Source organism: Fistularia commersonii, chromosome 13 (genome assembly GCF_037954325.1).
Source record: "Fistularia commersonii isolate RoL2024-O1a breed Wild chromosome 13, RoL_Fcom_v1.0, whole genome shotgun sequence".
Taxonomy (NCBI): Eukaryota; Metazoa; Chordata; class Actinopteri; order Syngnathiformes; family Fistulariidae; genus Fistularia; species Fistularia commersonii.
The window spans coordinates 8660546-8687727 of record NC_141296.1 but is presented as its reverse complement, the minus strand read 5'-3'; the positions used below and the strand labels follow the sequence as shown (position 1 = coordinate 8687727).

Here is a 27182-nt window from a genome sequence, read left to right as displayed (position 1 = left end):
GTTTTCGCACAAGTTTTATGCTGGATGCTCTTCCTGATGCAAGCCTCCGCATTTATCAAGGCTTGGGACCGGCTCAAAGAGACACTGGCTTGTGCCCCCCTGAGGCTGCATTACTTCTAGATTATTTTTGCACTGTATATATCGTATTTTTTACAGCTGCAAGTCCAGTTTCCTGTCAGTCTGAGGGGGAAACACCATGATTAGTCTTGTGAGGCTCTTTCAGAGACCTTGAGCTGATCTATTGACATAAAATCAATAACACACTGACTGCGTATTGTGTGCGATACTTGTCCATTGCTTTGGAATATGATATGTACCAAAAAAACATGTATATGGAGGTAGTGATCATTCCTTCACATTGAATTTAAAGCCTCATATATTTTTCATCACAGTTTCAATCACTGACATGTAATTGAAAACATGAAGAGAACTAGCATATGTCTCTCAACATTTCCCAGGTTGCTTTTTGATTGCCACTCAGTTTGACCGATTGCCTGGGATGAGAACTATACATATGTGGTACTGCTTCCGCATCAATTGTTCCCCACAAGATTTTATGCAGACATCATCCACTGAGTTTAAGATTTACACTTTTCGATTTAACAGCAATGAAGATGTTGACTTTTTCTTTGGATGTGACATGGATGGGTAGGACCAGGAATGAGTTCATCAGAAGGAGGCAGAAATTAGATGTTTTGGAGATAAGGTCGGAAAGGCCGGACTGAGATGGTTTGGACCAGTACAGATGTACAGAGGAGGGATGGTCAGTATATTGGCCAAAGGATACTCAATTTGGAATTGCAAAGAAGCCCGGAGTTGACCTTAGTGGATGAAAGAATACAAGAAGTCAGTTGGTGTGAAAGAAGAGCTTCTCTCACTCTATCTCTCTTTCACTCAGCCCCCTTCGTTTTATTTATTTATTTATTATTTTACATTACTGATTTCCCTGGGGGGATACCAAAAATGTCATCATTAGTGGTTACTAGGCTCTTGGCCACAAGGCCTGCAGTGCTTTTGGAATCTAAAGAGTGTCCAACCAGGCCTGGTAGCTGTATGCTGTCTTTGCGTCTTACCATATGACCCTGCATTAGTCTTTTTGCAATGATTATATTTTGGGGTATAATGAAAAACAATGTTTTGTGCACACCTGGAAATGGGCATGTGTTGCCCCCATAGAAACAAAGACACAAACGGCATGTATTTTAGTAAAGTTTTGCCAGTTGACTTTCACAAAAACAGTTAACATTCACAGCCATGCCTGCCATTATTATCATAACCATTCTGGTTCATCATTATCCTCCCAACAATATTACTGCTCATTTTACATGTCTGTCGATTCATCCGACATCACGCACGCATGCACACACATACACACAAACGCATGCACACTTATGAAAATGCATGCGCCCGCACACACACACACACACACACACACACACACACACACATACATATACACACATATTTATAGAGTATATACACATATATATACACACGTATATGAGAAAGAGAGACACAATCATGCCAGACATTTTTACAAAGTGTGGATTACTACAATATACTGTAATATAGATTGAGTAGTAGGGGTTAATTCTCTAAAGGTCTTGACATATGTGGTAACTGATCAAATCATCTCATACGCCCATGGCCTGATTCTCAGAAATTCAAGCAGAGCAGCATGTGGTATTGATATGTTTCAATTCAATTGAGAGCCAAAAGAGGTTTACTATATAACCCTTCTTAATTCATGAAGGAATCACAAGCCTGGATAGTTAGTCTTTAATAAATCTGCAGAACTGGTCAGTGGCACAAGTTCAAGAGCACTTTATTTTAAATGTACTACATGTCTGTTCAAGTTAACTGTTTGCAAATCTTTTCCCCCTCTACTGTTCTGTATACCTTTTTTCCTGCTTTGGATGTAAGTGATATATTTTCATTGCTTTGCACATGGTTTTTGTGTGTGGTCTCATTTGTAGAACCTGATAAAGAACCTGCCAGAGCAGAAAGAGCTGAATGCACTATCGGAACTTAAAGGAGAATATGAAGACCTGGTGGAGTCGGAGCAATTTGGGATTGTGGTAAGTATAGTTTTCTTCTGCCTACTAGATTACTCCATCAGACCAACGTATACACAGCGCTACAGCCAAATACCCAAATACATTTACAGCTGAGAAGTACCGTGTTTAGTCATCAAGAACTTTGATGGTGATCTTTCACCTTGCACAATTGTCTGTCATGCATTTCTTACTATCTTAGAATCTTATCTCTACTTACCGTTTAATTTTTTTAAGAACAGGAAAATATTTAAAAAAAACGGTTTACCACCTTCCCCAAACACTTGCGTAGATGTTTATTTTTTAAATATCTTCCACAATTATGTATGCTAACTTCCAAGAAAAATAGATAATATATTTCATTTAAAAAGGGCAAGGGGGGGATCCTGATTTTTAGCTGTCTTCATGCACAAATCCATAACAAAAGAAAAAGAAACTTGCTGTTGTCATTGATGAAACATGCACTGACAGCCAATTTCACTCTCAGCCTATTCATTGTGGTGAATGCTACCATTATGTTTATGCATAATTTGGATTTGCTGCTTATCATGCCTGGCAGTTTATCATCAGCACTTTGCCAATTTTATTTTAGACTTTGCTATATTAAATTCAAAATTAGATAATTTATTAAACACGCATTTTAAATACATTTTTCTTTGACTTATACCAACTGATAGACTGGTTCTTGCAAAAACTAATGATTAAATAATCAGATGTATTATAGCATTTGAATATTTCCATGTTCAAAGGTTGATCATTGCCCTTTGACAGCTCACTAGCAAAAGCAGATCACTTCAGTCAAGGTACAATGACTTACCAAGTTGATCCTTTAAGCTGAAATGATGATTTGAGTATGCCTTTCTATCTTGTTCTGTATATTGGCCCCAAAAGCACAAGGTACTAGACACTGACTAACCACAAACAAAAAAGCTGATTTAAAGAGAAATGTATAAGACTTGGTAATCCTGAGCGCTTGTGACCCTTCAGTTTAGTTGAGTCTCCAATTCCAACCTCCTCCAAAGTGAAATCCCAGTAACTGAAGACACCTGTAAAAGAAAGTCCTACTTTCTATGATCACAGGGGGACATTGTTGTCACAAAAGAATTTTGTGAATACCATTTCCAATTATATCTTAAGACAGCAATGTTTCCCATCCCCCCGCCGTTCTTATTAGATACAGTTTTTTCTTTGATGGTGTGTCGCGGGGGGTCGACATCTCACCAATGTAGTGACTAGTCTCACTGGGGGTCGTGATCTCACCAATGTAGTGATCATATAACAATCCCACAGAAATAGTAGCCCCTCAATTTAGTTCTATTTAGTTCCCTTGGGAAATAAGACATGTTCAGGCTTTTGTCTGCTTGAGCTGTCACCACTGTTTGTCTTCTCATTACAATGTCTTTTTGTATACAAATCATTTTGAGTGAGCTAGGTGAGGTGTGTGTGTGTGTGTGTGTGTGTGTGTGTGTGTGTGTGTGTGTGTGTGTGTGTGTGTGTGTGTGTGTGTGTTAGATCTGTCTGATTATATATTTACATATTGCATTCATGCCTTTACATGTTTTTTATATGTTTTATTTGTATTAGGTTAGAATTTCTTCAGCATTTGGAAGTTAAGTTTTCTATATTATCAAATAAAATAAACCTGTTTGTCCTGAATATCTGTGAGACTAGTCAATTTGAATTTAGTTCCTTTGTTTACAAGCTAGGTTTTTTTGTGTTGATTTTTTTCCCAAAATCATCAGTAATGAATACAGTTTACCTCCTGCAATTTTTTCTTTTTCTTTTTTTTACTATAGGATTTTGTTTTGTGCTTCTTTGCTCTTCATTCAGAGGACTGCTTTTATCAATTAATTATATGTTAGTTATTGAGGTGGCAGCACAGTGGTGCAATGTTCACGACACAAAGGACCCTGGTTTGATTCCCAAAGGGGGTCTTTCCCTGTGGAGTTTGAATATTCTCTAAGTCTGTGTGGGTTTCCTCTAGATTCTCTGGTTTCCTCCAGCAGTCCAAAAACATGCAGGAGGCTAATTGGAATACACTGGAAAAATTACCCAGATTTCTGAATGAGAGAGTAAATGGTTGGTTGTCTGTTTGTGGCCCTGCGATCAACTGGCGAACAGTTTCAGGATGCCCACTGCCTTTTGCCCCATGACAGCTGGGATAGGCTCCAGTATCTCCACTACCCTCACTGCAGAAGTGGACTTTTAGACTTTGAGGATTTGAGGATGCACAATGGATGTCGGATTAACCCCCACTTTTATTTATTCACATCAGAGTTCCACCAAATGGGAATATAGAGACTTGTATAATTATAAATGAATCAAATGAAATCATTTTCCTTTAAATATTTTAACTATCATACCATATATTCGCTGGGTTATTTGCTGTTCAGGAAAGAGTGTTTGGTGTCTTTGAAAGCAAAATTAAGTGCATTGAATTAAATCGAGCAAGCGAGCTGCTTGGGCGCAGTTTAAAAAGAGTTTAGAAAACACACTAGGCTACAGAAAAAGGCTACAGAAACAAATATTTCACATATCTGTAAGCTCATCCTGCATTATTTTAGCATTTTATTTTGGCATTCCATACTAGCACAATGTTCACTGTTTTGTGCTTTTGAGGTGACTATTCAATAATTACTTAAATTGTTCTTTTTTATTTTGTATTTTTCTCTCCAGATGAGCACAGTAAAGCTCCTACGACCACGTCTTAACGGCATTTTATTCAAGTTGACATTTGAGGAGCAAGTGAATAACATTCGACCTGACATCATGAATGTGACATTCGCCTGTGAGGAAGTGAAGAAGAGTCAAGGGTTTACTAAGCTGCTGGAGTTGGTGTTGCTTGTTGGCAACTACATGAATGCTGGGTCGAGGAACGCCCAGACATTTGGTTTCAATATCAGTTTCCTCAGCAAGGTAACTCACCTCAACACCACTCAGCAGATAAGGAATAAGAACTCATACAATGATTTTGCAAGTGCGCAACATGTGCAACATCACAGACTTATTTAAGAAAATGAAATCAAAGTTTACCTAAACTTTTTGGAAGTTCATTATTCCCAGTCATACTTGCTCAACAGTCATTAGTCACGCTGGTCTTAAATCACTGAAATGTCTGTGCCCAGATATGGTTATTGGTTTTTCTTTCTGCTGTGTTGAAAAATGCATTTTAACATTGTACTCATATATCACTAAAATACATTTAGTTCAAACTGTTATAAATAAAACAACAGAATAAAAACACAATGACATATTGAGCCCAGCAGACACAGCGTCTGTGTTCACTGCCAATGAACACATTTCGGGTTGTGACAAAGCAGTCCCTTGCTTTAGTTTTCAAAAACAGATTCCTTGATCTGAGAAGAGAGAAAGAAGATGCGGTTTCTAAACTCAATATTCCTGTCCTATTTCATTAAAAAAATGTATATCCCATCAATCCAGTTTAAGAAACTCAAAGATAATTCAAGATAGCATTACGCTAGTTTGAGTGAAAGAAGCCACTCTCCTGCATGTACATCATCAAAATTATGTTTATTGCATGCTTGATCAGAATCTTAAGGGGAAGTAAGTGTGGCATCAAAGAATAGATAAATGTAGTAAAAATTAAAAAAAAACTCTTGTAATTCTCTATATCAACATTTCAAGGCACTATAATTCTGTCTTGCAATATGACTACAAAATTATATATTTTTGCTATATTCAGCATATATATTAATCTATGTTTGTGTGTGTGTCTGTGTTATATAAGATAAAATAAACTTTATTGATCCCCATAGGGGGATTTCCTTTGTCACAGCAGACTAACAGCTATAATGTCAAAAAAATGAGATAAATTTTAATACAAATATGAGTCTAAATATAAATAGAAAGGCAGAAGACAGGAGACAGCAAGACAAAAAAAAATCCACGAATAAATAGACTGCAGATAAGAAGACAACAGACAACAACAACAAGCAACTACAACAACACCGGGACAACATCAAGGAACAGTGTGAGTGAAAAATGCACAACTAGAACTAAACAACAATATTAATATAGTGACAAAAATAAATAGTAATGAATAAGATAAATAAACAAAAATAGGCAGGATGTGTGCGGGCCGAAATAAACAAGGAGAGACAGCAGAGTTAGGACATGATGTGAGTGGGTGAGGTAGTGAATTGGGAAAGGTAGTGAGATTGTGGAATTGTGGAACTGTGGAAGCAGCACAGTTCCACTCAGGCCGGTCAGAGTTGTGTGCGATCCAGACTGCTGCTGATCATATTATCTTCTCAGCCTTTCTGAGCAGTATCGTGTTCTATAGTTTAGGTCCTCTGCTGCAGGCCTGGTATCTTGAGTGCCTCTGGGCAAGATCCTTGGTATTTACACTCATCTGGAGTTTTCTGCTCCAAGAAACCTGATCATTACTGCGACCACTTTTTTATATATGTACCACATCCTCTTCAGCTCTTCCTTGAGGCCCTGGTATTTTTCTCCAGCTCTCTGTGTTCTCCTCCTACTTTGAGTTGGCGACGGTAATAGTCACAGTAGCCAGAGGCTCTCCTATTCACAGCAGTTTTTTAATGTATACACACTCTGTAACTATGGAAATATGGAAGCACTGTTCAGTTTTAGTTCCAGGGGACATAACTTCCTTTCCTAAAGAGATAATTTGCCCTAGGAAGTGCTACGTTTTAACCTGAGATTGGGTCGGACCAAGACCATGGAGATACAGATGGCAGAAGTGAGTTAAACGTGCATCTGCCCCTGCACAGACTGGGCATTATAAGCCTGCTTCTTGCCAACGCTCACTCTCTCATCAAGAAGATGGACAATTTGAAACTTTGCGAATGACAAGACAAAGAGTCAGGTCAAGACAGCTCGGATCCACTCTGAGGAGGCTGAGCCAGCACTGCAGGACTGTTTTGAGAATGCACGGTGGGGATTCTTTGACCAGGGGGACACAGAGTACTACACCTTCCCAGCACTAGATTACATCAGATTCGGTGCCGAGAACACCACCAACACTAAATACATAGGGCGCCTCAGTACCCTGAGCCCTTGTTCAACAGTACTGCTTATGTTGTGCTAAGAGCCAGAAATGCAACACTGTAATCAGGAGACAGAAGGGCATACGGGAGAGCCAGAATTGACCTGAGAGGAGGGATTACTGCAGCCAAATGGATACACAATATGCAAATCGAACACTATTTTGAGGACAACAATAAACCAAGCATGTAGCCGGGGATCAGAGCAATAGCCAAATAGAAATAACCCCCCACCCACCCACCCACTTTCTACAGTCCACCCCTCCCTCCCTGATCAGCAGGAAACCTTTTCTCCCAGTTTGACTGTATTGCCAGCAGCAGAAGAGTGCCACCTTCAACTCCTTTCACCCACAATCAGCACTTCTGCTTTTTCACTTCTACTGTGTGCATCACCAGTTTGTCTGTCTGAAACTTGAAGTCCCATAGGATCTTGGGTTAGTTGTTATGGAATACTTTTGGAAACTTTTATTCAGAGCATCCATCATTCTTGTGTATGATGCTCGCCACTTTGTTATGATGGCAAGTGTGCCTTTACTTTGGGGAGTCTCTGGGGGCTTAGTAACCAATGTTGTTTTTCAGGTCGGATGATGGCATTCCATCAATCACTTGTAGCCCTGCCTTCCCCTTACTGTAGCATCTTAGTACCATGGATGAGCCACATTGAACCTCATCAGTCTCCAATCTCCAAAGCCATGGTTCCAACAACTCCTACAATAATGATCATCGTCCTTCTTTTTGCAGACCATTCATCCTTACCTGTTCAAGCAATGTTCCAATTGCTGCTTCCACACTCTAGCAACTTTTTGTAGTTCCTCGAAGCTTTTCAGGAGCTTGTCACAGCTCTCAGTTCCGGTGGTTCCACTGTCTCAGCTGATTTCACCCACCTGGACAAACAGGTACCACCCATGGAAGACATTTAGTGCAGACTTAAAAGTTTCAGTTCCAGTCCCACTAGTGGCAAGGTTGTCTTTTTCTTTCCCTTCCCAGTGGACAGGTTGCCTTGTTTGTCATTGGAGACCTGCCAGAACCAACCCTTTCTGCCCCTGCATGTTCTCAGTAGACATCAAGACCTCTGCACTTTCTTGCCAGAATTCAGGAGCCTCTTGCTCTCTCGCCAGACTTCAGGAGCCTCTCTGCTCTCGCAATGGACTTCCAGAGCCCTGTCTCTTGCCGGTGTTCTCGGTCTCAACCCTACTCAGTCTTTGTTCTGCTAATACGAACTGGTCACCTAATGCCAGAGCCTTGAAAAGTCAAGAGAAGTCTTGAAATCTTTCTTTGTTGCATTTGTGTCCATAACCCATTACAGAACAAAACCTTTTTTCCATGCATAAAGACAGCATATGAACTAGGACCTCTGTTCCTAGAATCACAGAGGCATATTTTTTTACAGCACCATAGGAACTCAAATGACATAGCTGCTTGGTGATTGGTAGAACTCATAAGCCACACTCATGGCTGAGGGGTTCAGGACTTTGCAGAATGGTTTGGTGGACAGTGTATCTCCCTTGTACAACATGCGATGCTCAAGTTTGAGTTGGCTTCCAGAGCCTCATCAAGATCTTGATGAAGTTTCTATGTGATTTATTGATCTTTTACAGCTCTCGGCATCCCAGTATCCATGTGTGAGACATTGAAACATAGTAATCAAACCAGGCAGTGCACAAGATGATACTTCTGGTCTTGCAGTCCTTGGTAATTGCCCTTTCAACCAGTAGCTGATATTTGACTCTTCTGGTTTTGTTGCCTATTTCTTTCTGTGACCTGCTCATGTATTGATCTGTATGTCAACAATTTAGTATTTATCATGGTTTACGGTCATTATTTATTGTGTAAATCATCCATCAACTTAACATGTTCTATTTAAATTAAAGAACAAATATTGGTTTCAAATTGCACAATATAATAAATTAATAAAACATGCTAAACACTTCACATTACCCAACCTCTTTTTTTTAATGTTTTTTTTTACCAAACTCAATTAGTTTCAATTCACATATAACCATGTTAACGTCCTATTTTAAACACATGCTGAGACAGATTAACTTAATTATCTGTGTCCCCGACGATTGGATTGGGTCTGGCGTAAGCAGCACGTTGCAGTCATAGTGTAGACTAATATATGATCGCGTTGTTTTAAAATTCAAATCAAATGAATCATGTAAATGAATTAATCAACTTGTTGATTTTGACAGTCCATAGATACACACACACACACACACACACACACACACACACAGATATACATTTACCAAGGAGAGTTTAGACATCCACAGAAATCACAAATTAATTATTTTGTATATAATGTCTCAGGGGGCTGATTGAGCCCTTATTGGTTGGGGGGGCGTAGGGGATGCTTTCTTACATAAGTCAATCAAATAAATGGTTTCCTCTATGGTAGTTTTGCATGACTAATGGGCTTATTAGGTCGGTTGATGTGTCACTGAGCAGCAAGGTACAGTTATAGACATTCATTGGATTTCAACCTTCAATCCACACAAAACCTTCGGGTCATCTCACCACTGAGGACACACAAATCTCCTGAGTGCCAGCCTGGTCTCACATATTCAACACATTAAATTGGTGTGCTGTAGCAGCAAAGTAGTTCGTGTAGGGTCGTAAAATATCAAAATATGAAAAAAAATATATTGAGGTCAGCATGTAAGCATGATTTTGAATATGTGACTTTATTGTTGGTTTATATTCTACTCATTTAAGGTTACATTGAACTATGTCTTATGAAATTGTACAGTACATTTATACAGTAGTACAACGCTTGAAACTCTGATTAAGAGTATAGAACAAATACACATAATCATCTGTTGCATTATTCATAATCACCTCTGTTGTACAGGGGGAATAATAAATATAATTAAATTACATTTGCAACCCCTGTTTGATCATTTACTAAACTGTAATAGTTAATGTCCCAATCCAGTTTAAAAACAGAGGTGATATTTTAGGAACTTGATGTGTTATCTGCCTAACAGTAGTATTGTGGTCTGATTTCAAATGTTGGCTTTTCATTTTGTCAGCTTATTGTTTATTTTGTTTATGTAAAGGTCACGGTCAGTAATGAAAATTACTGAATTCATATGCATTTAGTCTCAGATTTTTTTTCTCAGTATGTGTTCTGACTGCTTTCATATGTATGTACTAAGGCTACTTTTTCTTTTTCTTATGCAGCCCTGTGTGATATTGATTATATGTGAAAGTAGAAAATGTGTTTTTCCTGAGTGGTGCCCTCATCTGCAGAATCTGAACTGAACAATCAGGGACTTCAGGTAGTGTGAGTTCGGATTGGGTTTCTATATTTCTACAGGCACATTGTTGTTTAGTTAGTTATTGTGTTTTTTTATCTTTTAACAGACAAGTGAGTAGGAGCTTGTTGGTCTGTAATAATGGAAGAAAAAGGAAAGGCCTTCTTCTGTCACATTCAGTTATACATACATTACAACATCAGCTAAATTTGAAGCTTTCGTTTAACCTATAGTGGATGAATCATTTGCAGCAGGCAGAAAACTTAGCAGTGCTTGGAGAGTAGCTTGGGGTTCAGTGTCTTGCCCTGCAACTCTTCGACAGGCTAGGAGAAGTTTGGGAATCTAAACACGAACATTCGGCTCCAAGCAAGCTGCTCTTACCACCTGAACCATGCCCCATTGTACTTACCACCCTCAATGATATATGTATTTAAGTACTGTGTATTAATTTGTGAGGGATTTGTTCGAATGATTCCTAATACACCCCACTTTATATATTCTAAATTGTATCGTTTTAGTAGTGGCACTTTGGTCTTTCAAATTTAATTCATTCTTTGACTCAGTTCCAAATATTTTTTTCCCATTGAAATCAGTGTAAATCCCATTAATCCATTCTCCAGCCTCCAAAATAAACTTTCTTAAAACTTCATTACCATAGCTACCCCTTTAGCCACATCAACCGTATCTTTTTTTCTTTAGGATACTACGGATGGTTAACTTAGCCACGTCGTAGTGCTTGGCAAGATCACTAACACTAGCACCACTCTCACTTTTAGCTAATATTTCCTTCTTCATATCTACTGTGATATATTTGGGCATCTTAACCACTATCAATGGCACTTTTTACTTTCTTGGAAGCCATAATGAGGTCAAATTTAATGCAAAAAGCACAAAAAAAGCATATTAAGAAGAGGACACAAGAATGAACAATGCAACCAACGCTGAATACTATGCTGGACGGCCACTATGCCACGCCATACAGCACAAAGCCTGCAATTTGTTTGGTTCTATTCATGCACTGAGGGTTTGTTCATGGGTCAATTCAGCTTTGAAAACTCTGAAGTTAACTTTCAACCCTCCAAGGGGAGCTTTCTGAGAATTTTGTTTTCAGTTGTACAGGCAAGGTCATGGATCAGTCCCAGATTTGACTCAAATTCAAATCGTCCTGAACTGCCTCAAACTACTAATGTTACTGACAATAGTGACAAAAGTTGTCTCTAAAAATAAGTTACACACACACACACACACACACACACACACACACACACACACACACCTCACCTGTCTCACTCAAAACGATTTGTATATATCTCTCTTGGTGGTCCATAGTGCCTGATGATGACAATATTGCCACTGCTACTTGTGAGTCTTGCTGTGGCTGTTGAGTCTAATCCTTGAACCACACTGTCTGCTGCAGTCAGTGCAAGTGAATCCCCAGGCTGGAGTTGTAGATACAGTCCTGGCTTTGTGTTTTCTTGGGCGTTTTTTCATTCATCTATCAGTTCGATCCTCCTCAAGTCTGGGCACACCTTGTTGGCAGAGCATCCCCCAGTTGCAGCATTGGGTTGGCTTCAGGCTGCACTGCTTCATCGGGATTTTCAGATGGTCCTTTTATTACCTTTGAACGGCGGCCAAGATGTAATTGGGTGCAGAGAACTTTCCGTGGCAGGCAATTTTTAGGCATCCTGATTACATGGCCGACCCAGCAGAGCTGGTGCTGGCTGACTGTGGCCTTGATACTGGCATAGTTGGTCTTGCAGAATGCATTGTAGGCATCTGATGTGGAAGGCCTTGAGCATCCTTATGTGTTGTATGTACAGTGTCCATGTTTCACAATTGTAGAGTGTTATGAGGACCACTTCCTGGTAAACAGATATTTTAGTGTAGAGGTTGAGGTGTTTGTTCTGAAAGATGTTATCAGGGCTAGAGGCGTTGATGTTCTTCAGCAATCTTACTCCATGTCTAACCTTGTCAAAGGTTGGTTGGAGATCAAGGTCTTTGATAGAGGGGTGGTCAGGTAACTCATCCAACACTGAGGGGTCTTTTTGGGGTCAAGTTGTTCTTCCCATCTGTTGATGATGAGCTTCTGGTCTTTGAGGACCGTCAGAAGCCTTCAAAGGAGAGACTGAGCTGTTTCTTGGGGCATAGATGTTTTTCACTGCATTATTAAAGTTGTGCATATTGTTGTTATTGGCGTATGATTGTATATACATTAGCCTTTGATGTCCACCACTCAGCCACCTCAGCCGCAGTGCAGCTGATGTGGGGTTGTTGAGTACAGCGCTGTGTGGTGCATACTTTTGCTCAAGCATGGTGGTGATTCCACCTGTGTTATCGTTAAACCAGTCCAATAGTTTAGGCCGCTGCCTCATAGAGTCTGAAGCTGACACAAGACCACTTAGCATCAATGGAGACATCTGTATGCAGCAAAGACTGAACGTCCCTCAGATTTCCAGCCAGGGAATGGCAAAGATTGTCCCGATCTATAGGATTTTCAAGCCAGGCGGAAACAAGCCCTCTTATTCCCTGACCTCTGGGGCCCGATAGCGAGGTGTATTTTCAGATGGAGCTTGATTATAATTAGTCAATAGTCTATCCAGCACTCTGCGCCTCTCGTTGCACCGGTAAGCAAGATGTCTTTGATATCAGAACGTTTTACAATGATGTAGTCCAACAAGTGCCAATGTTTGGAGCGTGGGTGCATCCATGATGTTTTATGTTTATTTTTGAACTGGAAGAGGGTGTTTGTGATGGTTAAGTCATGCTCAGCTCAGAGACTTAACAGCCGCAGGCCATTGGCATTGACTTGACCGACACCATGACTCCTAATGACTCCCTTCCACACCTTGCTGTCCTTCCCTACTCTGGCATTGAAATCACCCAATAAGAAGACACTTTCGGGGGCAAGGAGGGTCCAACGCAACCAGCACTCTCTAGCAGTTGCAGGGGGCTGCCGGAGCTCCAGTTTTCAGGAGTACCGCCTAATTTGTTCTTCAGGCACACTGCTTTTCTGTTGGGGTGTCCTCCCTTAGCTTTTAATCCTTCCAGACTCACCCACAAGGCAGTAGGGTAGAGATTGGCAAGTGCCAAGGCGTATCCGTAAGGGTGGTGCTGCGCATTATATCAATGGGGCCCACTGCTACACCCAGATCCCCTGCCAAGGTAGCCTTGGGCCACAAGGTCCAAGTTACCATGTGTGCCAAGAGGAGGCCTGGCAGGATTCTTGGTGATGGAGAGGCTTTGTACTGGTACAAGAAGACTTATGTATGAGTTGCTTCTTTATTCACTACTAGGGCTAGCCAGCGGCAGCTCTGAAAGCGAGAGGTAACAAGCAGACATGAAGTAGGCTTGCACCTTCCCTCTAACTGCTGCACTAGATGCGTCACAACACCCAGTGTTCGGAGAACACACACCATACATATATGTACAGTTGGGCAAATAAGTATTTAGTCAGCCACCAATTGTCCAAGTTCTCTTACTTAAAGAAATGAGAGAGGCCTGTAATTTTCATCATAGGTACACTTCAACTGTGAGAGACGGAGTGAGAAAAAAAAAAAAAAAAACAGGAAATTTTCACACACTGTTGTTGGTATTTTGGCCCATTCCTCCATGGAGATCTCCTCTAGAGTAGTGAAGTTTTGGGGGCTGTCACTGGGCAACACTGACTTTCAACTCCCTCTAAAGATTTTCTAGGGGGATGAGATCTGTGGACTGGCTCGGCCACTTCAGGACCTTGAAATGCTTCTTATGAAGCCACTCCTTTGTTGCCCGGGCGGTTTGTTAGGGATCATTGTCATGTTGAAAGACCCAGCCACGTTTCATCTTCAATGCCCCGATGGAAGGAGGTTTTCACTCAAAATATCACAATACATGGCCCCATTCATTCGTTCCTTTGCACAGATCAGTCGTCCTGGTCCCTTTGCAGAAAAACAGCCCTAGTGCATGATGTTTCCACACCCATGCTTCACAGTAGGTATGGTGTTATTCGGTAGCAACTCAGCATTCTTTCTCCTCCAAATACAACAAGTTGAGTGTTTACCAAAAGTTATATTTTGGTTTCATCTGACCATAGGACATTCTCCCAATCCTCTTCTGGATCATCCCAATGCTCTCTTGCAAACCACGGACGAGCCTGGCATGTACTGGCTTAAGCAGGGGGACACGTCTGGCACTGCAGGATTTGACTCCCTAGCGGTGTGTTACTGATGATAGGCTCTGTTACTTTGGTCCCAGCCTGGTTCAGGTCTACAATTTTGTTTCTAGTATCCTTTTACAGCTCTTTGGTCTTGGTCTTCGTGGAGTTTGGAGTGTGACTGTTTGAGGTTGTGGACAGGTATCTTTTATACTGATAACCAGTTCAAACAGGTACCATTAATACAGGTAACAGAGGACAGAGGAGCCTCTTAAAGAAGAAGCTACAGGTCTGTGAAGCCAGAAATCTTGCTTGTTTGTAGGTCACCAAATACTTATTTTACCGAGGAATGTATCAAATAAATCATTAAAAATCCTACAATGTGATTTTCTGTTGTTTTTTTTTTTCTCATTCGTCTCTCATAGTTCAAGTCTACCTATGATGAAAGGTACAGGCCTCTCTCATCTTTGTTAGTGGGAGAACTTTCACAATTGGTGGCTGACTAAATATTTTTTGCCCCACATTATATGCACATATATATATGTGTGTGTGTGTGTGTGTGTGTGTATATTTATATATATATATATATATATATATATGTGTTTACATATATATTTAACAATCCAGTCGCAAAATAAGTAAAAAAGCTAGTAGGAGTAATATGTATACATATAATAATACATATAATGCAGCACACAATAAACATATTAAAGTTAACCAAAAAAAAAAAAGGTTTGTATTTTGCATTTTACTTATTCATACATTTTTTTTATTTTAGCTTCGTGACACTAAATCCATGGGTCACAATACAACTCTACTTCATTTCTTGGCCGAGAAGTGTGAAGAAAATTTTCCAGAGATTCTAAGGTTTCCAGAGGAACTAGAGCACGTGGAGAGTGCCAGCAAAGGTATGTCGTTCTTTAAGTACTTTTATTTATTTTATTATTTTATTTTCAAAAAACAAATTCATGATTGAATTTGTTACAATTTTTTAAATGTTGCACTGTCAACATTAACTCAGTCCCACCACATGTATCAAAATACAATAAATGAAATTAAGTGACAACTTAAAAAAATAATTTGACATGTCATCATCTGTGAGGATATGCTACATATAAGCAGCCTAAAGCATTCATCCAATGTGCTGGAGCATGAACAACTAGTAAGTTTCTGTTTAGGATATTAGGCTACAACGCAGATTCTACAGAGACAGCTTTTCAGATTATGTTGTGAGGCCATGAAGGCCTTTGAACATTATGAATAAAATGTTAAAGTCAATTGCAAGTTATTTTATAAAGATGGAGTTGATCTATTGTCTTTTACATTTTCATTAAGGGTTTGGAATTTACTGATATTACTATGAATACTTTATGGGGCATCCCATATAATTTCACAGATGTCATGTGCTCTGTTTCTCTACATTATTTACTTTTGGATTTTCTTTTTAATTCAATACCCCATACTTAACACATAAAACCACAAATAGCATGTTGAGAGAGTTACATATCAGTGTAAACAAGAGACAGAGGTTTATCTACCTTTAATTGTTAAAGGCTAATCAAAATCTTGTTTACAAAGTGAACATAGTTGGCTATTGTAGGTTAATTTTAGGTTAATTCATTTGTGGCGGAAATTGAGCTAAAAGGCCAAAATGACCCCGATCTTAAATTTTGGCAACTTCATAGTTTATCATAGAGTGAAAATAGTAGATAATATCTTTTTCATCCTCTATATTCTCAATAAATGAAAGCTGGGCCACTGCAGAGCCATTCCAGACATATCATATAAGTGCTTTAGCCAGCCTCTCAATGGGCTGCACCAGAGTCTGATATTATGAGGATTGTCCAGACAGTATCGCACTCTTTAAACATTTCTTTCTGTAATAAATAATATAAAGTAATAATATAAGATATGAAACGTTATTTGGTGTTTATTTATGTATTTATTCACAAGTCAGCCTTTATTCATTGATGATCACTATATTTATATAGTTCTGTACAATTCATCATTATATAGAATTGAGTTATTTCACTGCCCTGTCTGTCATTCTGAATATCAATTAATGAATCCCACTCCTAATTTCATTCTCAAGCAACCATTTAGCTGTATCCCTCCAGGCTTAGTTAGTTTGCTTAGGCTTGTAATTGGTTATTTATTGTAATTCACTAATTATGCAATTGACTGAGAATGTCCTCTATTGTATGATTGGACTGAATAACATTATGTTTGAAATGTATTTGGATATCTTTAATGCTAAAATTTTCAAGTTAATCATAGTTGTCATTTAGCAAAATGAATTGTTCGACTTGTTTGTTTCAAATTGAATGAGACTGGTAAAAAATATAATTACAGAATCCTTCATATATATTGTATGGTGTTTGACTGCAACTGCTAAATACAAAACATTATTCTCCAATTTAGATGGTATTTGGATATCATCGAACAGTATTCTCATTGTGTCTGTGAAGGGTTTCAGTCATCTAGGTCATGGTCAATCTTTGTCAAATCTTGTTGTAGCAACTGGACTTTTTTTTTTTCTCGCCAATATTTCACCTTTCATCCGAGAGTCAGGCATTATATACCAGAAAATCCCCACAATCTATTAGAACTGAAGAAGACTCTTAGATGAGAGGTGAAATGTTTTTGAGGAAAACCAAAAAACTAAGCCCAGTTGCCACAGCAACATTTGACAACAATTTATTCTGTCATTATGTTGCTGTTGTTATGAAACAGACACAGTCTATGTGATTTGTGATTTCAGTGTTTTATTAAGAGGGAAAAAAAGAAAAACAACAGGTTCAATATTTTATTGCTACTGCCTAGTGTACATTTCCATGACAAATGTAGTTGTTGTTATCAGGATATGACTGCAGAGGACGATCAAATGAGAAGTATCTGGTGGTAAATTTCACTTGATGCTGTTGGATGGATAAGATGAGATTGCTTGAGAAAAAAAACATAACTTCTGATAAGTCATTGTTGCATTGTTGATAATGAACAGTGTTTGGTGGAGGGGTTGAGTTAGAAGAATGGATAATGTCTTTATTGCCGAATATTCAAGTGTTATCAAAGAGGTCTCTGCAGTATTTGGAAGTTTTAAAAATAATGAACATGATTATTCCAATCAAGCAAAAGTAATTTCTCAAGGAAATCGCTTTTTTCTGTGTCTTGTATTATGTAGCCATTTCATAATTGCCTGTTTTGTTTTTTTCGTTTTCCTTTTTATCGTTCAGTGCAATTTCTTACACTGAAATGGAGCAGCAATCTTGTGACGTACTGGATAAATTCTCAATTGATAAATTCAAAATATACTACCCCCCCCCCCCCCCCCAACACACACACACAAATACACACACATAAGTGTTCCAAAATCCGTATCACTTTAATATAAAACCCATGATGATATAGCTTAACGAGTAGAAAGAAATTGTTAGAAATTTGGACAACTAGTGGAAGCTGAAGATAACCTTGATATGGTAACAGCTGCAACCGTTATTGCTTTATTTTATACACAGTGAAAAGATAGGAGACTCTTCCAAATGCAGTCATGAAGTAAGGAATATTTGAGAACAGGTTAACATGCATGCATGTGCTATCGCAGAAAAAAAATATTTTGTAAGATCGATCGAGGACTTTTTAAATTTTGTTTGTGTGTGTGGTTATTATGATGTGCCTTTATTAGACCTTTATTTGTGCCTTTATTTGAAATATATTGTCACAAGCAACATGCCTTTTATAGCTACAGGTCTTACCACAATTGCTTTTTACCGAGACATGATAAGACAAGACTCGCTTTTTACACAGAGATTCCACAACACCACCACTATTTTGGCATAACATTTTTTTTACTATTAAACAACAGTGTGACCCCATTATTTTAGTAATTGTTACTGTTATTATTTAAAAAGTATCTATAATATTTCATAGATAAGTTGCCAAAGTCTGTCTATTATTTCGCTGATTAAGAGCAACTTTGCCTTTATTATTGGAATTATTCCATGATGGGTTCCTTTTTTGCTTCAACGACTTAAATGATATCTTCCCCCCTCAAAAAAATCTAGAATCACTAATTAAAAATCCCTTCAATCATATAGTTATATAGTTTGAAGGAGATTCAAAACATGTATGAAACATACCATTAGTAGATTTGAGTGAAATTGTGCAATGGTACTGATATTCATATATTTATCATACACAATAAAGATGTTGAGTTTTTACCTTGCTAAGGTAATATCACCATTAATGTACCACTTGTAAATTAGTCATAAAGCCTAGAGCTACTAAAGCATGTCCGAATGTGTTGAATACTCTCAATGAATTGGCCAGCCATTGCTGCCGGCACACCTGCCCTAAACAGATATAATTCAATCAAACCAAAAATTTTGTCCTCAATTTACTTAATGAATCAAGATGCTGTGAAAAGTTTCATTTTAATTTTTCTCTGACAAACTCTAATCCCATTCAGTGTTATTATCACGTTGCACTTTAAATAATTAAATACATCAATTAATTTAAAAAATAAAACAGATTGCATGTATTCATTTTTGTATGTATGGATTGTTTAAAAGAATTTATGGCAAGTGTTGAATATCTTGGGATCCTTTGTTTTCATATCCTTGATCTCATCTTAATAGCATTAGCAAAGCCTCCAAAGAATTGTCAGTGGCCAATTTGCCTTGTTAAACCTGCCTCCAGAGAAGAATATGTGGGGGCTCGACAATGGGGACTATGTCTGTATGGCGATTCTATTCAATCAATGATGACCTGGGAGTCTGTCTTGACAATGCAGGAAAGAGGAAATATGACACAAAAGTTCTCATAAATCTACTTAGTGTAAGGCATAGCCAAGGGCAAAGTACTTTGGAGCCGTGAGGAGAGAAAATGGAGAAATGGGTGGTGGGTATGTTGGGGATATTAATACCACTGTGAATATATCTATTATCTACATTCATTTCAAGGCACTGCAGCATATTAAAGCATTGACCATTTTCCAGTTAATTGCAGAACTTGGCACTGTATTACGTGGACAAAATGCCTTTCTGGATGAGGTGGATCAGAAAGGAGATCATCTGTCTTTCTGTTTCAATTGAGTCATGGGGAACCATGGGGCTGAGATGATTTTTTTTTTTTTTTTGTCAGTTAGGAAAGGTATCTACAAAAAGCTTCTGCAGAAGAGCTAGCTGGAGGATGAACATAATTACTGAATCACTGCTGTGATTGATATACTCATATTTTTTTTATTTTATTTTAAGAAGCTAAAGAGCCACATGTGAAGATAAACAAATTTCATACTCATTGGATGATTGCCTTAGTTGTCATCTAGGTGTGCTGGTAATGGTTTAGAAAGTATCATTAAGCATCCATCTTTTGCCGCTTATCTTGCACTCAGGGTCGCGGTGGTTGCTGGAGCCTATCCCAGGTGTCATAGGGGGAGAGGTGGGGTATACAATGGACTGGTTGCCAATCCCAGGGCCACATAGAAAGAGAGACAACATTCACTCACTCATTCGGGGCAATTTCCTTAATGTTTTCCGATTAACCTGCCGCACATTTTTTTGGGATGTGGGAAGAAACCCATGCAGACTCCACACACAAAGGTCCCCTCATCCCCTCGTCAGAATGGAACCAGGGTCCTTCGTGCTGTGAGGATGAAGTGCCAACTACTGCGTCACCTTGTAGCCGTGTCACCTTGTTAAGCAGTTAGATACAAATGAAAGTAATTGCTCTGTATATGTGAGTTCACATGATTGGCATTTTGATAGTGTATTTTTAATTGTTAGTTGTCAATGGCATAACATTAAATAATCAATACATAGTCATGTGCCATAGTCGAAGTCATGAACTCCTCATATTTGGGAAGAATAGCTGCCTCAAAAATTTTCCTGGAAGACTGCATAAAAAAGCTACAGGTATAAATTCAACAAACATCGTATATGTTATTAAGCTTTACTGTTAGTACATAACACAAGTACAAATGGACAGACGGGCTTGGCTACTCTCATTTAAGCCAAAGTTCTATCAAAATATTTACGTATGAAGCTCTTCTAACACAATTTGTTTCATTAATGAATTACATGTAAAAACAAATTGAGACAAGAAATGTAATTATTTGTTACATTCTTTTTTTTCTGTTTTTGTAATTGTGGTTGGCATGCTAAATTGCCCACATCTAACTTTCAGGCAGTAATGGAATGGATTGATACAATTTATTAAGACAAGGTATTAAATCTCACATTAAAAAAAAAAAAAAAAAAAAAAATATATATATATATATATATATATATATATATATATATATATATATATTACCCATCCTTCCCCAATGATCTGAAAAGTGTGATCCTTTCCAAATTACAGAAGGCTCTGTGAGCATAATAGCATGTGTGTGATATATTATTAATCAAGACAGTAATGAAGAACTTCAAGTAATGGTGTAGGGTTGAATGGGGACAGTCAGTCTCATGCTTGCGATTACACAACCTGCTGAAGTTTTCACAACATTTCCTCATACTTAACCTTTTTAAGACAAGTCTTGTCTCTTCCAGAAAGATGGTCTCACAGCAAAAACAAAGTTCAATTACATTATTATTAATTGTAGTAGTACATGTATTATTATTGTTATTAATATAAGAACAATCCCATTTTAAGCAGGTATGACTAATTCCTGTGTTGTTTCAGAGCTTAGATTTTTGTTATTTGGTTCAGCAATTATGGCCAAGTAATAAAAGTTTCAAAAGGTTGTTAATGAATGCGATTATTTTGCACATGAATGCTCTCCCTGTGCCAGCTTTTCACCTTTCTGTGATTTGGTTGCTTTTGCAGAGCCTTCGCAGCAAGAAAACTATCCCCGAAAGTGTTTTGTGTTTGAGATTCATCATTTATACATCAAAGAAAAGGGGCAGTGTTTCTGTGTTTATTATTGACAGCCCAGTCCTGACTAACACACACACACAGACACACGCACACACACCCATGCATACATGCACATAGAAATGTCTAGAGTCTGGAGACACAGATTTCCACTTGATTTGACTGAACTTTTTGCGCACTGCTGCACATGCAGATCTACATGACAAGATTATTTTTAATATTTAAAAAGCTGAAACAGGAATACCTAAATTATGTAAAGAAAGTAAGAGTTGCATTCAACCTGACACAATACATGTAGAAGGAGCAGTAAATACATAAATGAAATGATAATATTGAATGCCTGTCAAGCACTTATAAATATTAGCTTATTATTATATCTACGCCTTGAAATGGAAACCTTCCCCCCTTGTTTTTTGGAGGAAGACCCTGAAATGATCAAAGTGAATCAGTGAAGCCAGCTGTGTAAATTGACAGCATGAAGACTTTTAGGAACAGGGCAACACACTTTTTTTGGTTTCACAAGTTCTAAATGAGTGATGAGCCCTGGGATTTCTTTTTTTTATTCCCTTTTGTCACTTCATGGTGGATGAGTAGTTCACGGTGAGATCAGAACAACAACCTCCTCTCCTTTTTTTCTTCTTCCCATTTCTCTTTTCCTCATTGTTACACTCAAACTAGCTTGCAAGTCGGAATATAGACATAGATAGACACATGCAGGGAGGCCAGTGGCCCTGCTTAGCATCAGGCCCCAAACTGTGACAGCAGAATTCAATGAGAGCTGACAATGGGAACAGGAATGAGAATAATGCTGTTTGCCAGCCTAGAAATTCAGCTTGTCACAGAAGACCATTTCCAGGGATGTGAATATTCCATCTGCTCCAGTGAAAAAGTTCTTTTATTTCCCCCACAATTCATGACTGACTCAGGATATTACCTGATAGTAAGGAACGGTAACTACTGGCTGTATGAAATTCATATTTGGTGTTCATCATACTGATGTGAAAGCTGGAGCTACAGAACAACGATGGGTTGATCAGAGGAGAAAAAAAAAACACTGCTGTGGTTGTGACTTGTTGTAAAAATAGTAAAATAATTGTCATTCCATAACTGTGCTTTATTCCTACAGGACATAAATTCACCAAACTGGAGTGAGATGGGATTGTAATTTAAATTAGATAATTGTGTCCTATATGTAGCCCTGCAATTGACAGGTGACCATTCCTGGGTGTACCCTGCCTCTCACCCAGTGACAGCCAGGATAGGCTCCAGCATCCCCATGACCCTTAGTGCAGAATAAGCAGTATAGATGATTGATAGATAGATGGATTATTATGTCTGTAAAGTTCTTATGATAATGCTTTCTATGTTAGGCACTTTTTTGGTTGGCTGGGGAAATTTGTTTCTTTTACTTTCAGCAGTTATACCTTGCAAGTGCTTAAAATAGGACTTGGATATATGAAATTGCCTTCTCTGAGCTCATGAAAGTTTGTACCGCTATTTTACACAATTTATGGAAATAGTACAGTGGGGACCACACAACGTTTCTTAATTAGTCTTTTGCAGGACTTGTTGTTCAAAGGTTTTTTTCACTAAAGAATTGATCTATAGAGGTAGGGAACTAAATGAGATATTTGCTGATGATTAATTACCTTAATGTTAAATGGCAGTGGCAGTGCCATGGTAATCAAATTAGGCAGTTTGCCACAGCATAACAATTATCAGCAAGAATTGAACCCATCCTGCTGAATTCACCATTCACAACTCTGGCCAAAAAATATTGCAAGGATCTCTGTCTTTCAGCTAAATTAGCCCAACTTTGTTTGTTATGCGTGAAATAAAATAAAATAAGAAATAAACAAATACACAATGAAATAAAGAAAGACAAAGGGGGAAAACACAAAAGAAAATACCAAACATTTTTACATTGTTAAAATGATACACAGTTACAGTGTGTGTGTGTGTGTGTGTGTGTGTGTGTGTGTGTGTGTGTGTGTGTGTGTGTGTGTGTGTGTGTGTGTGTGTGTGTGTGTGTGTGTGTGCGCGCGCACACTCTTACTGCAGAAACTGACTAGAAATGATGAGGGATCTTTTATGTTGTTTTTTCATTGAGAGGCTTGTGGCAGTATGTCTATCAGGGGATTCTGATAAGTAAGATAATGATGAGAATTGTTCTACAAATGAGCAGGAAATTGAGTTTTCTCTGAGGAGATCCCCTCACCCTCCAGATAAGACCTAGTAGATGCATTACAATAACAAGTGCTTGGATTTGTAATATTGACTGAATGAGTAATCAACAGTACAATATCCCCACCCTATTTAGAATTAGTATTGTATGATTGTGTGATATATCAAGAGTGACAGGCAATAATGTCACACTTGCCAAATACATAGTATGTAACAGTTAGACTACTCTCAGCAGAAGCCTAAAGTGACCTTTTGATTTCTCTTCAAGCAACCATTTTTTACATATTCAAAAATTCACCTGAAGTAGGAAATCAAATTTAATATCCGAGCTTTCCAGTAAAGGCTAGCCTGTCTTATTTTATGTGTGTAGGAAAACAGTATCATATGTGATTAGGATAAATATTGAGGATAATTTTGTAAAACAATGGCATGCTTTTCCTTACTTTATTATTACAATGAGGACCAATGCAAGTCATGGCTGTGGCAGTTGCAGTCTGTCGGAGCTTTATTGTGTCTCTGGCTTTTGGCAAAACATTTTGTGACTGTCAAATCCACAAATCCGTCAGCAGAATTGGGTTTTTATTGTAGTATTTAAAGACTTTTTCCTGTCTCAGTGATGGAAAAAAGAAAGCACTAGAGACAACAAACACTGAAACTAATGGAAGACAATTTAGTGAAATAATACAAGGATAGAAATAAGAAATCTAAAGGGATCTCATTTATTATTTGTTGAAATCATAAATGAAGTTCAATATCTCTGAGTGCATATGTATAGGCTTTTGATTAAAAATTAAAACCATGAATGAATAAATAAATGAATAAATAAATAAATGTGACTACCCCATTTATAGAAAGACACTTGTAAATAAAAGTAACGCGAATATTGCTGTCTCTGGATTAGTTTTACCAATGATCTTGCTAAACATCTTTGTGTCAAATTATCATAACAGTTTTTGAACAATGTTGCTTCCTGCACTAAAATAAACTACAAAAACCCTCCATGTTTGTGATTTTTTTTGTGTTTTTTTTTGTTTTTTTTTTTTTAATAAATAGAGTTGAATTTTGTCATACTGTCGCTTAAGAAATAAAAAAAAAAAAAAAAAACATTCCTGTCATGCTATTTGCCCAGAAACCTAACCAATCATTTACAGCCTGGGTGGTCACTGCAGTAAAGTGTCTGTTCTTTACTCCCATTTCTTCCCACATTCATTGTTGCTATTGACCACTATTTCAGAAAACGTGCTTCAGTCTCATAGACTAGGCAGCTTTTCCAGCCTCTGTATCCCAGTGGAGGTGGGAATTGATTTTGGTTACTAAATTGGGTCATTTTTATCATGGGCTGTCATCAATATATAATTTAAAAGCATGGCCTGAAGCAAGCATTGCAGGACTGTTCATTGGAGGTTTACTACACTCTGGGGAGTAGGTTCCCCTGTTCCCTTTTCACTTAATGCATACTGCTATGTGAGAAGATTCCACTATCACTCTTGATTTATAACCCCCCAGGGAAGCAAATAGATTGCGGAATCTAGGCATTCGCTGGCCACATTGCTTGACACTTTTAGTTTTTGTAAAATCTGCCAAGACCATGCTTATCTATGTCGGTAGACAGCTATTTACTCTGCCTCCCACGCTATTTGGTTCTTTTCCTTTTCATGCCATTCTTAAAAATAATGTGCTGGTGAGTTTAAAGCAATCATAGCATCATGGTTGTGACAAGTGTGTAAACCATTTCTCCCAGGGTAGCGCAATGTCTCTTTTAAGTGTATATGGTGATATGGTTCAGTGTCAATAGTTTCCTCAGATAGGCTAGTGTTGTGAGACAGAGGCATTGATTTACAGTAAGTAAACATTCAATAATATATGTTATCATTTTGCTCTTTGAATGAAATATGTGTATTGTCCTATATAAAGTTTTGTTTTTTGTTTGTTATTTTTCTTTTATGATGCAAACAATGCTGATCTATGAAATGTGTCCAAAAAAATATAGTTGTCTAATGATCCGTCACCCTGTCATTTCCACAGTACAAAAGATTTGGGTGTTGACATTTTCTTTTACATTTGGATGATAAGCCTTTCCCACCCCCTTTAAAAATATTTAACCTTTATTTGGCTAAGTGACATGGAATCAAACTGTGTGATCCATATTCAAATATTATTATAATCAGTTGACTTGTATTTGCATGTGAAATTGAGGATCAGAAGGTAGGTCACCTGCATACTGATTCACTGAAGAAAGCATTGATATTGTAAATAACTTGCAATGGTTATTAATAATTGTCAGAGAAGATGTATCTATTTCATCTTCTAACCACGTGTTTTTCCAAGTCAGGGGAAAAAAAGACAAAATCAAAGTAATGTACAAATCCACTGAGCAAGGCAAAGCTGCCATTATTACACTGCAAGCATTTCATTCCTAAGTAACATCATAATCTAACCTTTCAAAAGTTAATGCTAGCATCCCTAATTTTTATAAAATAAAATGCTATTGTTGTTTGTAATTTGACTTAAAGTAACTTAAATTAAAGTGCACGACCAAAAAATATGATTTGGTGAATATTGCCTTGTTGTCCACCTATTCTGCATTAACATAACATGGGAGACCTGCTCTTTTACAAAAAAAGATTTTTGCTTTTACTTTACTGACTGCAGAAGAGGTAGGGAGTGGCAGAATTGATTGTTGGAGGCCAAACTGAGCCTGTGTCGAGCTACAAGCAACCACAAGTGAGAGCCGTGTTTTATCATCATGTGGCCTTTTATGTGTGTGCAATGCTGTGATTTTGATGTGTTAAATCATAATAGGGGCGCCACCATTCTTTGGAGGAGTTGCCAATAAAATCACAGCATAGGGCATTATGCTCCGTGTCAGTCCATTATGGTTTTTACCTTCTGTACGCTTGGGGAGGCCTCAGCCTTGACTCCCACTCCATATTGTCTTTTTTCATTTCCATCAGGGTTTTTTTTCTTTTTTTTTTTTTTTTGTATTTTTCATTTCATTTGATTTTTCTATTTTTTTTCATTTAGTCCATGAACAGACATATAATATGGAATGCAATGTTTTCAGGTAATTGTATTTATTTTTTCTTCTCCTTAATTCTCTATCTGATTAAATGTTATGTTGACCAAGCTTAATTTTACTTTAGTTAGGCCTGTATTAAGAGTTAAGATATTCTTTCCACAATCACACAAGGAGTGGTTTAATTTATTGCAGTGAAACTTGTATTTACTCCACTCTTAGTCCTTACAAAGCATTGTCTATATATTAGATGCACAACTTAATCACTTGTTTTTGACATGGTATAGTCATGAAGTAATATTAAATCAAGTACAGCAAGATAGTTTTATTACCACAGATAATTCCCTACGCTAAGCCTTGTCCTTGAACCCATACAGGTAATTTACCTCAATGAAGCAGCAACTGTGTGATAACCTTGCCAGGGATCACTGTAGAGTTTCATCTGTGCCTTGTATTTTCCTTTGCCTCAATTCTGCAGTTTCTCCAATTTTTTTGTGACCTTTACTCTTAAGAATATATGTTCCATATTTTCTGTCACGATGTCACACCATGATTTCCCCATATAGTATAGTTTTCTCAAGCCAGTGCACTTGTTACGACGATGGTCATCTTCTGAATCAATTTAGTGATTTTATGTCTTAC

The 27182-nt window shown here is 37.9% G+C and overlaps 1 protein-coding gene across 4 annotated transcripts in view; it reads left to right on the top strand.

The window, feature by feature from the left end:
- The window catches only part of diaph2 (diaphanous-related formin 2), a 339738-nt gene that overhangs the window by 197414 nt on the left and 115142 nt on the right, over positions 1-27182 (top strand). For all 4 annotated transcript variants that reach the window (XM_086157743.1, XM_086157742.1, XM_086157744.1 and 1 more), the window contains 3 exons: positions 1977-2078; positions 4731-4970; positions 15249-15378. In XM_086157743.1, the coding sequence (XP_086013869.1) occupies positions 1977-2078; positions 4731-4970; positions 15249-15378 (472 nt within the window). The remainder of the gene's footprint in view (positions 1-1976; positions 2079-4730; positions 4971-15248; positions 15379-27182) is intronic.